Source organism: Hemiscyllium ocellatum, chromosome 35 (genome assembly GCF_020745735.1).
Source record: "Hemiscyllium ocellatum isolate sHemOce1 chromosome 35, sHemOce1.pat.X.cur, whole genome shotgun sequence".
Taxonomy (NCBI): domain Eukaryota; kingdom Metazoa; phylum Chordata; class Chondrichthyes; order Orectolobiformes; family Hemiscylliidae; genus Hemiscyllium; species Hemiscyllium ocellatum.
Window position 1 is genome coordinate 37,294,649 of NC_083435.1, and position 10,845 is coordinate 37,305,493.

At 51.5% G+C, this 10,845-nt stretch overlaps 1 protein-coding gene across 1 annotated transcript; it reads right to left on the reverse strand.

Annotated features, from left to right (window-relative positions):
* Positions 1-1,755: 1,755 nt before the first annotated feature.
* On the reverse strand, positions 1,756-10,233 carry LOC132832458 (zinc-binding protein A33-like). The gene is made up of 6 exons (XM_060850480.1): positions 9,776-10,233; positions 7,195-7,290; positions 6,836-7,069; positions 5,394-5,416; positions 5,175-5,284; positions 1,756-2,509 (listed from the first exon to the last, which is right to left on the reverse strand). The coding sequence occupies exons 1-6, from the start codon at positions 10,184-10,186 to the stop codon at positions 1,914-1,916; spliced, it is 1,470 nt and encodes a 489-aa protein (XP_060706463.1). The 5' UTR covers positions 10,187-10,233; the 3' UTR covers positions 1,756-1,913.
* Between the last annotated feature and the right edge of the window lie 612 nt (positions 10,234-10,845).

Sequence of the window (10,845 nt, forward strand, 5' to 3'; positions counted from 1 at the left end):
AAGTTCTGGGATTTCCATATCAGCGAATCAAAACTTACAACCCATTCCAAAAGATGAAAGACTTAACAGCAATCTAGACTTGTTCAATACATCGTTTCAGTTGTTTGACACGATGATTTTTTGCTATAAATTCTGTGTCACATGATCCTGCTCCACAGGTACCAGATGAAGGGGCAGTGCTCCAAAAGCTGGCATTACCAAATAACCTGGAGTTGTGGGTTTTTTTTTAATTTTGGAGAATAAAGAAATGAGGTAATGGTTAACATTAAAGCCCTTCAGAAAACAAAGGCATTCAATAAAAAGTTCAGCAGTCTTTGATGAGACTCCCGCTTCCCTCGCTCTGTGGGAGACCTCAGCTGCCTGTTATCGATCCCACTGCTGCAGTTACTGGGGACCTCCCTCATCGCTCACTCTCCATCATTGTTGGGAATGCTGAAGCTGCGGCCTCTGTGATCTCCATCTGGTTCCTCTGGGACATGGCCCAGCAGGAGCCACTCACAGGCCGAGACACTGCCACACCGGGCTGAGGGAGCAGGCCGAGACACTGCTACACCGGGCTGAGGGAGCAGGCCCAGACACTGTCACACTGGGCTGAGGGAGTAGGCCGAGACACTGCCACACCGGGCTGAGGGACCAGGCCGAGACACTGCCACACCGGGCTGAGGGACCAGGCCCAGACACTGCCACACCGGGCTGAGGGAGCAGGCTGAGACACTGCCACACGGGGCTGAGGGAGCAGGCTGAGACACTGCCACACCGGGCTGAGGGAGCAGGCTGAGACACTGCCACACCACGCTGAGGGAGCAGGCCCAGACACTGCCACACCGGGCTGAGAGAGCAGGCCCGAGACACTGCCACACCGGGCTGAGGGAGCAGGCCGAGACACTGCCACACCGGGCTGAGGGAGCAGGCTGAGACACTGCCACACTGGGCTGAGGGAGCAGGCCGAGACACTGCCACACCGGGCTGAGGGAGCAGGCCCAGACACTGCCACGCCGGGCTGAGGGAGCAGGCCCGAGACACTGCCACACCGGGCTGAGGGAGCAGGCCGAGACACTGCCACGCCGGGCTGAGGGAGCAGGCTGAGACACTGCCACACCGGGCTGAGGGAGCAGGCCCAGACACTGCCACACCGGGCTGAGGGAGCAGGCTGAGACACTGCCACACGGGGCTGAGGGAGCAGGCTGAGACACTGCCACACTGGGCTGAGGGAGCAGGCCCAGACACTGCCACACCGGGCTGAGAGAGCAGGCCCGAGACACTGCCACACCGGGCTGAGGGAGCAGGCCGAGACACTGCCACACCGGGCTGAGGGAGCAGGCCCAGACACTGCCACACCGGGCTGAGGGAGCAGGCTGAGACACTGCCACACCGGGCTGAGGGAGCAGGCTGAGACACTGCCACACGGGGCTGAGGGAGCAGGCCGGGACACTGCCACACTGGGCTGAAGGAGCAGGCCGAGACACTGCCACACTGGGCTGAGGGAGCAGGCCGGGACACTGCCACACTGGGCTGAGGGAGCAGGCCGAGACACTGCCACACTGGGCTGAGGGAGCAGGCCGAGACACTGCCACACTGGGCTGAGGGAGCAGGCCCAGACACTGCCACACTGGGCTGAGGGAACAGGCTAAGAGAAGTAAAAGGTCAAGTTCCGTGCCATCCTGATTGGAACTACAACGCTGTCTCTGGGTCGAAATCCGGGAAATCCTTTCCCAAACCGTACAGCTCAGGGACCGCACCGGGTCAAAAAGGCAGCTCAACCCCGCCTCCTAAATTAGGGGCAATTAGGGAAAGGCAATAAATGCTGGGCCCATCCAGGAACGCAGGAGTAAAGACCTTGCTTTAGTTGTTATGACAGGCACTGAAATCCTGAAAAGCCGATAACACAGCAAGGGGAGATCATCGCCCTTTACTCACGGGCCCACTGCGCTGGGAGTTAGAATCCGGCCGGGTGATGTCAGAGAGTGGGCCTTCACCCCGCAGATTTTCATAAACAATGAATTTTTCCCACCGTCGTTCAAACAGGGGCAGAGGTACGGGTAGAGTTTCTCTGTGAAGGTGTCAGTGAAAGTGTGGAGGTGGGACATACTGGCTGCGTTGTAAAACGACACTTGCCCCCCCTCATAGTCCAGGTACACCCCGACCTTCCTCGGCCTCGGAACGACGCTCAGGCTAGTCGGGGGTGAGGTGAAGGCCGTGTATTCACTCCCACCTCGGAGGCTCAGTCTCCAGTAGCCGTCCTCGGGGGTCCGTCTGATTCTCCCCTTCCTCTTGCAGGACCTCTTCGCCACTCCCAGGTCCCACTCGGTCTTGTCCCCCACCTCCACCTCCCAGTAGTGCCTCCCCGATGTGAATCCCTCCGACCCCAGCACACAGGCGCACCGGTCGAACCTCTGGGGCAGGTCCAGGAGTTCCTGCCTTCGGTCTCCCATCCTCACGGCGGACTGGTCCTCACTGAGGACCAGCCAGGGGTTGGCGGTTTTCGGATTCAGGGTCAGAGCGGCCGGCACTGAGCGGGGGAGGGGTAGGGGGAAGGAAAACACAAAGAAAAGGCAGCGGGTGAATGAGTTAAATCGAACCCGGGTCCCTGGTGCTGTGAGGCAGCAACACTAACCACTGAGTCACCGTGCCACCCCCATTAGTCTGTTATCAGCAGGGAACGTGCTAGGGTCCATGGGAAAAGTTATAACGGAAGAGTACTCAGAAAACAGTGATAACATTGGGCAGAGTCAGCAGGGATTTCCGAAAGGGAAATCGTGCTCATCAAAGCGATTGGATGTGACTCGTGAAGTTGCTCAGGGGGAGCCACTGGATGTGGTTTACTTGGACTTTCAGGAGGCCTTTACTAAGGTCCCAGGTAAGAGATTAACATGTAAAATGAAAGTGCATGGAATTGCGAAGGGGGGGGGAGGGAGGGAGGGGGGCAGGGTATTGTCAGGGACTGAGGTGGCTGACAGGCAGAAAACAATGAATAGAATAAAATGGAACATTACAGCACAGTACAGGCCCTTCGGCCCTCAATGTTGTACTGACCTGTACCAATCTGAAGCCCATCTAACCTACACTATTCCATTCTCGTCCATATGTTTATCCAATGATCATTTAAATGCCCTTAAAGTTGGCACGTCTACGACTTTTGCAGGCAGTACGTTCCACACCCTTACTACTCTCTCTGAGTAAAGAAACTACCTCTGACATCTGCCTATATCTACCACTCCTCAAATTAAAGCTATGTCCTCTTCTACTAGCCATCACTATCCGAGGAATTAGGCTCTCATTGTCCACCCTATCTAACCCTGTGATTATCTTATATGTCTCAATTAAGCCACCTCTCAACCTGCTTCTCTCTCACAAAAACAGCTTCAAGTCCCTCAGCCTTTCCTCATCAGACCTTCCCTCCATACCAGACAACATCCTAGTAAATCTCCTCTGAACCCTTTCCAATGTTTCCACATCCTTCTGATAATGTGGTGACCAGAACTAGATGCAATACACCAAGTGAGGCCGCATCAGAATTTTGTACAGCTGCAGCATGACCTCAATCCCTCCATCAATAAAAGCTAACACACCGTATGCCTTCTTAACCCTATCAATCTGGGTGGCAACTTTCAGGGATCTAAGCACATGGACACCGAGATCTCTCTCTGCTCAACTACACGACCAAGAATCTTACTGTTAACCCAGTACACTGCATTCCTGTTACTCTTTCCAAAGTGAATCACCTCACAATTTTCTGTATTCAACTCCATTTGCCACCTCTCAGCCCAGCTCTGCAGCTTATCTATAACCTGCGACCTCCTTTGCACTATCCTCAACTCTACTGACCTTAGTGCCATCCGCAAATTTACTAACCCATCCTTCTACATCCTCATCCAGGTCGTTTATAAAAATGACAAACAGCAGTGGATCCAAAACAGAGCCTCGTGATGTACCACAAGTAACAAAACTCTCGGATGAACATGTCCCATCAACCACCATCCTCTGTCTTCTTTCAGCTAGCTAATTTCTAATCCAAACCACCCACAATCCCATGCCTCCGTATTTTGTACAATAGCCTACCTTGGGGAAACTTATTAAACACCTCACTGAAACCCATATACACCACATCGACCACTTTACCCTCATCCACCTGTTTAGTCACCTTCTTAAAGAACTCAATAAGGTTTGTGAGACACAACCTGCCCTTCACAAAACCTTGTTGAATATCCTTAATCAACTTATTTCTTCATTATAAATTCTGTCTCTTATAACCTAGTCCAACACTTTACCCTCAACCGAAGTAAGGCCCACTGCTCTATAATTCCCAGGGTTGGGTCAGGATAAACAGGTCACTTTCTGAATGGCAGCCCCTGTCCATCCCCTGTAATTTTCTCATTGTGCGGGCTTCCAACTCTGATACATGGCAGTGACTTCGGGAACTGTGTCCAGTTCTGGTCACCACATTACCCAAAGGATGTGGATGCTTTGGAGAGGGTGCAGAGAAGGTTTACGAGGATGTTGCCTGGTATGGAAAGTATGAAGAGAGATTGAGTAAGTTAGGTTTCCTTTTGATTAGAAAAATGGAGATTGAGGGGGGACCTGATTGAGTTTTACAAAATCATGAAAGGTATAGACAGGGTGGACAGAAATAAGCTTTTTCCCAGGGTGAAGGATTCATTAATGAGAGGTCACGCTCTCAAGGTGAGAGTGAAACGTTTAACGGGGATACATGCAGCAAGTACTTTACACAGAGGGTGGTGGGTATCTGGAACGTGTTGCCAGCAGAGGTGGTAGAGACAGGCACGGTAGATTCATTTAAGATGCGTCTGGACAGATGCATGAGTAGGAGGGGAGCAGAGGGATACAGATGCTTAGGAACTGGGCGACATGTTTAGACAGTAGATTTGGATCGGCTCGGGCTTGGAGGGCCGAAGGGCCTGTTCTTTGTTCTAACCGGGAATCAACACCAGTTGAGCGAGTGGGAAAATATTTGGCAGATGGAGAATAATGTGGATCAATGTGAGGTGAACCTTCCAACAGTGGCTATTGGCAAGAGTGGGAGAGGTGCTCAAGTTGTGTTTAATTCCCCCACCCCCCCCCAACCCCACCTCATATTTTCTTTTCCATTTTCCTCCCCCAATTCTTTGAAATCACTGCTCTACGAACTGGGACTGAGAACATAGACATCTCTTTACCTGGGCTGATAGTGTCCAGCATTTCTCTCCAGGCAATATACTGCAAGGGACCTCTGAATATCCCCAGAGGAAGGGCCATATCCACCAGTTCCATCGCACTGTGACTAATCCTGCAAGTTCAATGTTCAAAGATTGAACAACATATTTCCTTTCTTTTTGCATTAGAAGATGAAGCTGTGTTTGTTAACAATTGTTTTTGTAAATAAAGGAAAGTCATACTTGGCATTCCAGGAATCTTTCTCCTGAAACAAAACAGGAACACAAGTCAACTTTTGTCAGACAGATCAAAAACTGAATACGATGAAGTGGGACAAGGTCAAAATTCACATGACACCAGGTTATAGTTGGACAAGTTTATTTGAAAACACTAGCTTTAGGAGCGCTGCTCCTGCATCAGGTGAGAGTGAGAGAGGGAGAATTTATAGGGAAAAGATCAAAGGGTCATACAACACATGTGAATGGATTGAACACACAACCTCGGAATAAAGGTCAGGCCATTTCGGACTGAGACGCAGGGGGATTTCATTGAACCTGAGAGTGGTGATCCTGGTCAATTCTCGGTCCCAGAGGAATGCAGAGTCTCACTCATTGAGTCATAGTCACAGATTCATAAAGCACAGAAACAGGTGCTTCAGTCCAACCAGTCCAGGCTGACCCTAATCCCAAACTAAACCAGTCCCACCTCCCTGGAGAAAGTGAGGACTGCAGATGCTGGAGATCAAAGTTGAAGAGTGTGGTGCTGGAAAAGCACGGCCGGTCAGGCAGCATTCCAGATGAAGAGCTTTTGTTCGAAACGTTGACTCTCCTGCCTCTCGGATGCTGCCTGACCGGCTGTGCTTTTCCAGCACCACACTCTTTGACACTAGTCCAACCTACCTGCTCATCCCCAAATCCCTCCAAACCTGTCCTATTCACGTACAGTGTCTTTTAAACATTGTAATTGTGCCCACATGCCCCACTTCCTCAGGAAGGTCACGTCACACACAAACCACCTTCTGGGGAAAACATTTGTCCTCGTGTCCTTTAAAATCTCTCTCCTCTCACTTTAAACATGTGGCCCCTCATCTTTAAATCCCTCCTCCCAGCTGCCAGTCACCTGATCTATGCCCCTCATGATTTTATGAACCTCTATAAGGTCACCCCTCAACCACCTGTGCTCCAATGAGGAAGGCCCCAGCTTCTCCTTATAACTCACACCCTCCATCCCCAGCACCATCCTGGGAAATCCCTGGAGGTTTCCAATATCCGACGTTAACCCATCACGATTTTATAAACCTCTCTAAGGTCACGCTCCAGTGAGGAGGGTCCCACCCTATCCAGCCTTTCGGGACAACACAGACCTTCCATTCCCAGAAACATCCTGGTAAATCCCTGGAGATTTCCAGATATCAGGGAACACAGAGATATTGCAGGAAAATGGTCTTGGAATAACAGACGGGCCATGATCTGGTTGCACTGCTTTAAAGCATGTTTGTTGGGCTGAATGGCCCCCGCCTGGTCCTCATTCTCAGTCACCCCTTCACTTCCTGTGAGAGGGATACAGAACACTGAACCCCCCCTCCCCAGTGGGTACGTAGGGGGCAGCGTTTACTCCCCCCTCCAGGTGATTCTTGGCAATACCAAGATCCGATTACCGAAGACTGCTACGTTTCTCTCCTTACCTTGAGGATGGTCAATACATCCGGCTGATGGAGCCGGGACTGAAACTCAGTCAGAACCCGCTCGGCGGAGTCCAGGGCACCCTGAATCTCCCTCAGGTTCCCTCGCATAGCCTCCAGGATCATCCCTTCCCGTGCACGGAGATCTCTGTCCAGGCGCCGCTCCATCTCGCTCAGAGCCCGGTGCATCTTGGTGAATTCATACTTGATGTGGACTTGCAGATTGCGTGACTGCTCCTGAGCCCATTGGAACACAGGCACACCATCAAAATGTTTCAAAACGGGGAGTTGGAGGGGTGGGGGGAGGGAGGGGAGAGGGAAAGAAACTGGGATTTGGAGAAGTGAACAAACGGGCGTCTCACCTTGACTTGGGAGATCTTCTGCTCCTGGTTGAATTTAGCCTTGAGCAGCTGGGCCTTCCTTTTGGCGGCCAAATCCAAGGACGATTTCAGCTGATCCTGTAAACAAGAGCAGAAATTCCTGAACGGAGACCTTCAGACTTTCCCAGAAAAGTGGATTGGGCAGGATGAAGTGCTGTGGAAGCCACACCCCCATCTCTCTGCACAACGGGACAGACATGGTCCCATTCAGCCCCATTGTATGTCTGCTGCCATCTTCCTGGATTCAATTCCCTCTTGGGTGCACACCCCCACCCCCACTCCCACCCCCACCCCCACTCCCGCCCTATTGGACCTGCCTCTGTCATGCACCCGGACAGAGCATCCCAAACCCCAAAATCCCGCAGGACGGAGAAAGCCTTTCCCTTCCTATCTCCTTGGCTTCTCCGACCAGTACTGTCCCTCATATCTGTACATGCCCTGATTCTCAATCCTTTAACCAACCGGAACATATTTCTCCCTCTCCACTCTGCCCAGACCCATCGTGATTTTCAACACTTCTCCAGCAGTAATTCACCAAGGTTACAAAGATTGGAGAGTTCGGGTCATGAGGAGAGGCTAGGACTGTTTCTCTGAAGCCTAGAAGGCTGAAGGATGACATTAGAGAGGTTTGGAAAATCATGACACACAAGTCCAAAACTAGTGGACAAAGGTTTCAAGGTGAGAGGGGAGAGATTTGAGGGAGATCTGAGGGACAAATCTTCCATACAGAGGCTGGTGTGTACACGGAACGAGCTGCCAGAGGAAAGAGTGGAACATTTAAAACATTCAGACAGATACATGGATAGGAAGGGTTTAGAGGGATATGGGCCAAATGCAGGCCAGTGGGACTAGTTCAGTTTAAGACACCGGGTTGGCATGGACAGGTTGGGCTGAAGGGCCTGTTTCCTTGCTGTGTGACTCTTATCAAATCTAACCTTGGCTTTCTCTTCTCCAAGAGAAGACTGTCACCAGTCTATGTGACTGAAGGTCCTCAGCACGAGGTCAGTCCTCATCAATCTACACTGAGAGTTCTCTCTCTCTCTCTAATTCGTACACACGTACGAGCTTACGGGGAAAGGTAGAGGATGAGAATGCTATGGGATTTTCTCCTGAAGGTACAGAGGACACCAGTTAGACCAAAGCTGGAATACTGGGAAGACGCCAGTGGAGGCAGCCCAGAAAAGGTTTGTTTGGCTGGTCCTGGATCTGGAGGGATTTTGTTCTGAGGTTCAGTAAGAGGTTTGAAGATTCGGAGGTGACTTTATGAAAATGTACATGACCCTTCGGAGATTTGACAGGGGAGCTGTGGAAATGTTGGTTCCATTTGTGGGAGAGTCTGGGACCAAAGGGCATCATCCAAGAATAAGGGAGTGGTCTATTTAAGACAGAGATGAGGAGGAATTTCATCTCTTTTAGAGGGGTGTGAATCTGTCCAATTCTCTCCCACTGAGAGCTGTAGAGGTTGTGCTGTTAAGTACATCCAAGGCTGACCAGGCAGATTTTGAATTAGTGAGGGAATCAAAGGTTATGGGGAAAAGATAGGAAACTGGAGTCAGGGATTATCAGATCAGCCGTGATCACATTGATGAGAGGAACAGACTGGATGGGCTGAATGGCCTATTTCTGATCCTCACCCTCCATCAGGGCTTTTGTCCAAAATGTTGACTCTCCTGCTCCTCAGATGCTGCCTGACTTGCTGTACTTTTCCAACACCATCCATTTCAGCTCTGATTCTCCAGCATCTGCAGTCCTCACTTTCTCCGACTTCAGCTCCTCCCTGTTAGTGTCAGACCTCGACAGAGGCTGGAACATAGTCACCAAGTCCCCCTTTGTTTCCACATGAACAGTTCTTCACTGTAGTACTGCCTCGTTCAGAGTCAGGGTTTGAGTGTCAACACTTTTTAAATATTCATTCACGGGATGTGGGCATCGCTAGGCCAGGCCAGCATTTATTACCCATCCCTAATTGCCCAGAGGGCAGTTAAGTGTCAAACCCCTTCGCTGTGGGTCTGGAGTGACACGGAGGCCAGACCAGGTAAGGAAGGCAGTTTCCTTTAGTGAACCAGATGGGTTTTCCTCAATAATCACCAATGGATTCCTGGTCAGCGTTAGATCCTTAAATCTAAATTTTACTTTAGATTGAATTTAAATCCCACCATCTGTGCAGAGGCGGGATTTGAACCCGGGTCCCCAGAACATTACTTGGGTGCTCCCCTTACACCCCCACCTCAAGTCCTGAAGAGGGGTTACACCCGAAACATTGACCTCCCCACCTCCTGATGCGGCCTGCCTTGCTGTGTTCTCCCAGCCTCCTGCTTGGCCAACTCTGGATGAACACTACACCACTCAGTCCATCACCTCCTCATGTGGTATCCCTGAGGGTCACCTCCTGGTGTCAGCCCCCACCCCGGGGGGGAACTCAGACTCTGGGGCTGACCTGGTTCCAATCCTCTACCCTCAGGATCTCAGCGTTGTCCCTAAAACTGGAGCTTCCCAGAATTGAGGGACAGAGTCCTACACCGGTTGAAAGCGTGGTCAGCTCCCTCTGTTTGCCCTTGTTCACCTTGTAAAGGCCCACAGCCTCATTGAGGGGGATGAAGGTGTGATATCTGTGCTCCCGGCTGTCCCGGCAGATGCTGCAGATGAGCTCCTGGTCGGTTTCACACAGCAGCTTCATTTCTTCCTGGTGTAACTCACAGTGGAGCTGCGGGCTCTCCATCCCCCGGTTCCTGCTCAGCTGCCTCGCCCTCCCGGCCAGGTTAGTGAGAGCCCGGTTAGACCTGAGGGTTAGCCCCGGGAACACCTCCAGACACTCGGGGCAGAAGTTGGTCTCCTGGGTTTGCCAGCAGCCTGTGATACAGGAGCGGCAGTAACTGTGACCACAGTCCAGGGTCACTGGATCCACAAACAGCCCGAGGCACACCGTACAAACCAACTCCTGTCCCCAGCTCTCAGCCCGCTGTCCGGAATCCATCCCAACACCAACTCCCAGCGTTTGGCGGGGTCCCGCTCTGAGATTCACTTCCTTGTGTGCTTCCAGAGAGCAGGGCACGGTCACAGGGTGGGAAGGGACGGAAGAGGTGTGTTTGAACCCGCAGCCAGCCTGAGAGGGTAATTTGATCCACTCCCTGAGACTAGAGCCAACCCACTGACAATGCACTAACACAGCAACCGACTAGATCACTGAGGGAGAACGGTTCAGAATACCGTGCACACAGAACTGAGACACCTGACAGTTCAGAATACACACAGCACCGAGACACCAGACAGTACAGAATACACACAGCACTGAGACACCAGACAGTTCAGAATATACACAGCACTGAGACACCTGACAGTACAGAATACACACAGCACTGAGACACCAGACAGTTCAGAATATACACAGCACTGAGACACCAGACAGTACAGAATACACACAGCACTGAGACACCAGACAGTACAGAATATACACAGCACTGAGACACCTGACAGTTCAGAATACACACAGAACTGAGACACCTGACAGTTCAGAATACACACAGAACTGAGACACCTGACAGTACAGAATATACACAGCACTGAGACACCTGACAGTTCAGAATACACACAGCACTGAGACACCAGACAGTACAGAATACACACAGCAGTTGA

Coding starts and splice junctions, on each gene's coding strand:
- LOC132832458 (XM_060850480.1), bottom strand. CDS start 10,186: ATGGATTCCGGACAGCGGGCTGAGAGCTGGGGACAGGAGTTGGTTTGT. Junction 7,070..7,194: donor AGAAGATCTCCCAAGTCAAG/GTGAGACGCCCG, acceptor CAATGGGCTCAG/GAGCAGTCACGCAATCTGCA. Junction 2,510..5,174: donor GCTGGACACTATCAGCCCAG/GTAAAGAGATGT, acceptor TCCCCCGCTCAG/TGCCGGCCGCTCTGACCCTG.